Source organism: Chelonoidis abingdonii, chromosome 26 (genome assembly GCF_003597395.2).
Source record: "Chelonoidis abingdonii isolate Lonesome George chromosome 26, CheloAbing_2.0, whole genome shotgun sequence".
In the NCBI taxonomy this organism is placed as follows: domain Eukaryota; kingdom Metazoa; phylum Chordata; order Testudines; family Testudinidae; genus Chelonoidis; species Chelonoidis abingdonii.
In genome coordinates this window covers 6,277,586-6,280,170 of record NC_133794.1, presented here as the reverse complement: position 1 = coordinate 6,280,170, position 2,585 = coordinate 6,277,586, and the positions used below count along the sequence as shown (strand labels likewise).

The 2,585-nt window shown below is 63.7% G+C and overlaps 1 protein-coding gene across 1 annotated transcript; it reads right to left on the bottom strand.

Annotated features, from left to right (window-relative positions):
- Positions 1-213: 213 nt before the first annotated feature.
- Positions 214-1,407, bottom strand: S1PR2 (sphingosine-1-phosphate receptor 2). The gene has a single exon (XM_032793166.2). It carries the CDS (start codon positions 1,327-1,329, stop codon positions 277-279), a length of 1,053 nt encoding a protein of 350 aa, XP_032649057.1. The 5' UTR covers positions 1,330-1,407; the 3' UTR covers positions 214-276.
- Between the last annotated feature and the right edge of the window lie 1,178 nt (positions 1,408-2,585).

Below are 2,585 nucleotides of genomic sequence, written 5' to 3'. Positions count from 1 at the left end.
AGGCAGGCAGCCTCCGCCCAGCCCCCAGGCGCGCGCCAGGTGAGCGTGGCCGCATGGGTTGGGTGAGGCTGTGCTGGGAGCAGGCAGGATCCCGGCAGGAGTGGGTGGCGCTCGGGAAGACGGGATCACACAAACCAGATTGTCAGTAACTGAGAGTCTCCGCCCTCCTTGCCCTGCCGGCAGAGACGCCTTCTGCAGCTTCCTGCTGCCTGCGGGAGAGCCGGCTCCGGGCCGGGTCCCTTCGTACCAATCAGCGCCCACTGTCCTTGCGGCGCCTCACACCGAGGTGGTGCATTCCCGCAGGATGGGCGAGGTGGGCAGGTCTTGCTTCTGGGTGCAGCGCTCCAGGGAGCTGGAGCTGCGGAGGGGCACCATGCAGCGCTCGGCTGGCTTGCCACGCCCCGCCATGCCCCAGCAGCACAGCACCCGCAGGAACTCCTTCCGCATGTCCTTGCTGCGCAGCGTGTAGATCACGGGGTTGATGGCCGAGTTGAGGGCAGCAAAGCCAAAGAAATAGTCCGCTTTGTAGAGGATGGGGCAGGCCTTGATGGCGCACGAGGTGTCCAGCAGGAGGATGATGAAGGCCGGCAGCCAGCAGATGATGAAGGCCCCCAGGACGATGGTGACCGTCTTGAGCAGGGCCAGGGTCTGCACGCTCGCGATCTCAGCGTGGCTGGAGCGGACGATGCAGTAGATGTGGCCGTACAGCAGCACGATGGAGAGCAGGATGGCGGTGAAGACGGTGACGACGAAGAGGATGTAACGCTTGGAATAGAGGGGCAGGACGGTGGAGCAGTCCTCCAGGCGGCCCATGCAGTTCCAGCCCATGATGGGCAGCCCCCCGATGGCCACTGAGATCACCCAGCAGGCCCCGATCAGCAGCACCATGCGGCAGTTCTTGTCGCTGCTGTACACTTTCACCTTGGTGATGGCCACGTGCCGTTCAATGGCGATGGCCAGCAGGCTGAGGACCGAGGCTGCCAGCGTGGCAAAGGCCGTGCCCTCCCGCACGAACCACTGCACCGGAGTCAGGCTGAAAGTGTACTGGCCCGAGAGCAGGACGTTGGCCATGAAAGCCAAGCCGGCCAGCAGGTCGGAGAAGGCCAAATTGCCGATGAAGATGAACATGGCCGAGTGGAACTTCTTGTTGCGGTAGACGGAGACCAGCACCAGCAGGTTCTCCAGCACGATGAGACAGCACAGGATGACGATGGCAATGGAGACGGCGTCACGCCCCGGGCTCTGCCGCTTCTCCGTCAGCTCCTTGGTGTAGTTGTAGTGCTCCCGGATCTTCTGCGGGTTGAAGTAATCCTTGTAGATGCTCCCCATGGCTGCCTGTGGGCTGCCCCCGTCACAGCGCCGCCCGGAGCTCGGCGTCACGGGGCGCAGGCCATGGCATCCTCACTGGGGGCAAAGGCAGAGAAGGGGTCAGAGCTGACTCAGGTGGGGGGCAAAGCGGCTCTGAGACAATGGATGGAGCAGAGAGAGCAAGAACAGGGGAGAGACTGACCCCCACTGGCTGTCCTCCTCCATCCATCCGACCCTCCTGTATGCCTCCTCCTCCCCATCCATTGTATCCGTCCATCTCTTTCCACCTCCCTTGTCTGTCCGTCCGTCCTGCACTGCCGGCAGAGCCACGCTCCAGCTGGGTGTCAGCCGGGGAAAGGAGGCACAGGGCACAGAAACACTTCACCTATCTAAACTCATGAGTCCCTCACCCAAGGAACGTCACCCTGCAGAGGCAAGTCCCGCAGATTAACAGCCCACTGGGTAGCATGAGTTTCCTTCCCCCACATCCAGTGCATTCCCCCTTTGTCTCTCCCCTACGGCTCCCGGTTCTCCCGTGCCCAGCTCATAAGGGACCAGGCACCATTCTCCCCCCCAGCCACGGTGTGTCTTCTCACAGGCAGCCCTCAGCTGGGACCGGAATGACAGTCCCATCACCCCCGTGGGATGCCTGTTTACCTTTGCTACCGGAGCTTCCTGTCTCAGCGCAGGTCCCGCCCCCCCAGCAGGGGCTCCCCACCCAGCGCACATCTAGCAGCCAGCTCTGCGCTCCGTATCTCGGCCCTGCCTCCCGCGAGCCCCAGGCAGCTGCAGCAGCCATGCACGAGTGGGGAGGGGGGGCGATGGTGGAGCTGTGCACCCCCCCGTGTCACAGTGACGCTCGGCTGGTCGCACGCCCCGCTGCTCCGTTCCCATGAGGGGCCAGGTTCTCAGCTGGGGTCAACCGGCACCAGAGCTGGGCTGGTGACCCAGTGACGGGAGGAGCCTTTCCTCCCTCGTCCAGAGTGCAGCAGGCAGGGGAGGGGGGATGGGCTGGGAGTCAGGACATCTGGGTTCTAGTCCCAGCTCCGCCACTGACCTTGGACAGGTCCCTGCCCCTCTCTGAACCTCTTCCCCACTCCCCATCTACTTCGACTGTGAGTTCTTGAGGGCAGGGCTTATCTCTGCCCATGGGTCTGGGCAGCACCCAGCACAATGGGGCCCAGATCTCGGCTGAGGTCTGGCAGAGCCCATTGTCAGACTCACGGAGTGTGGGGGAGTCAGGGCCCTGCAGCCCCCACTTCCTGCAATTCCCCAGG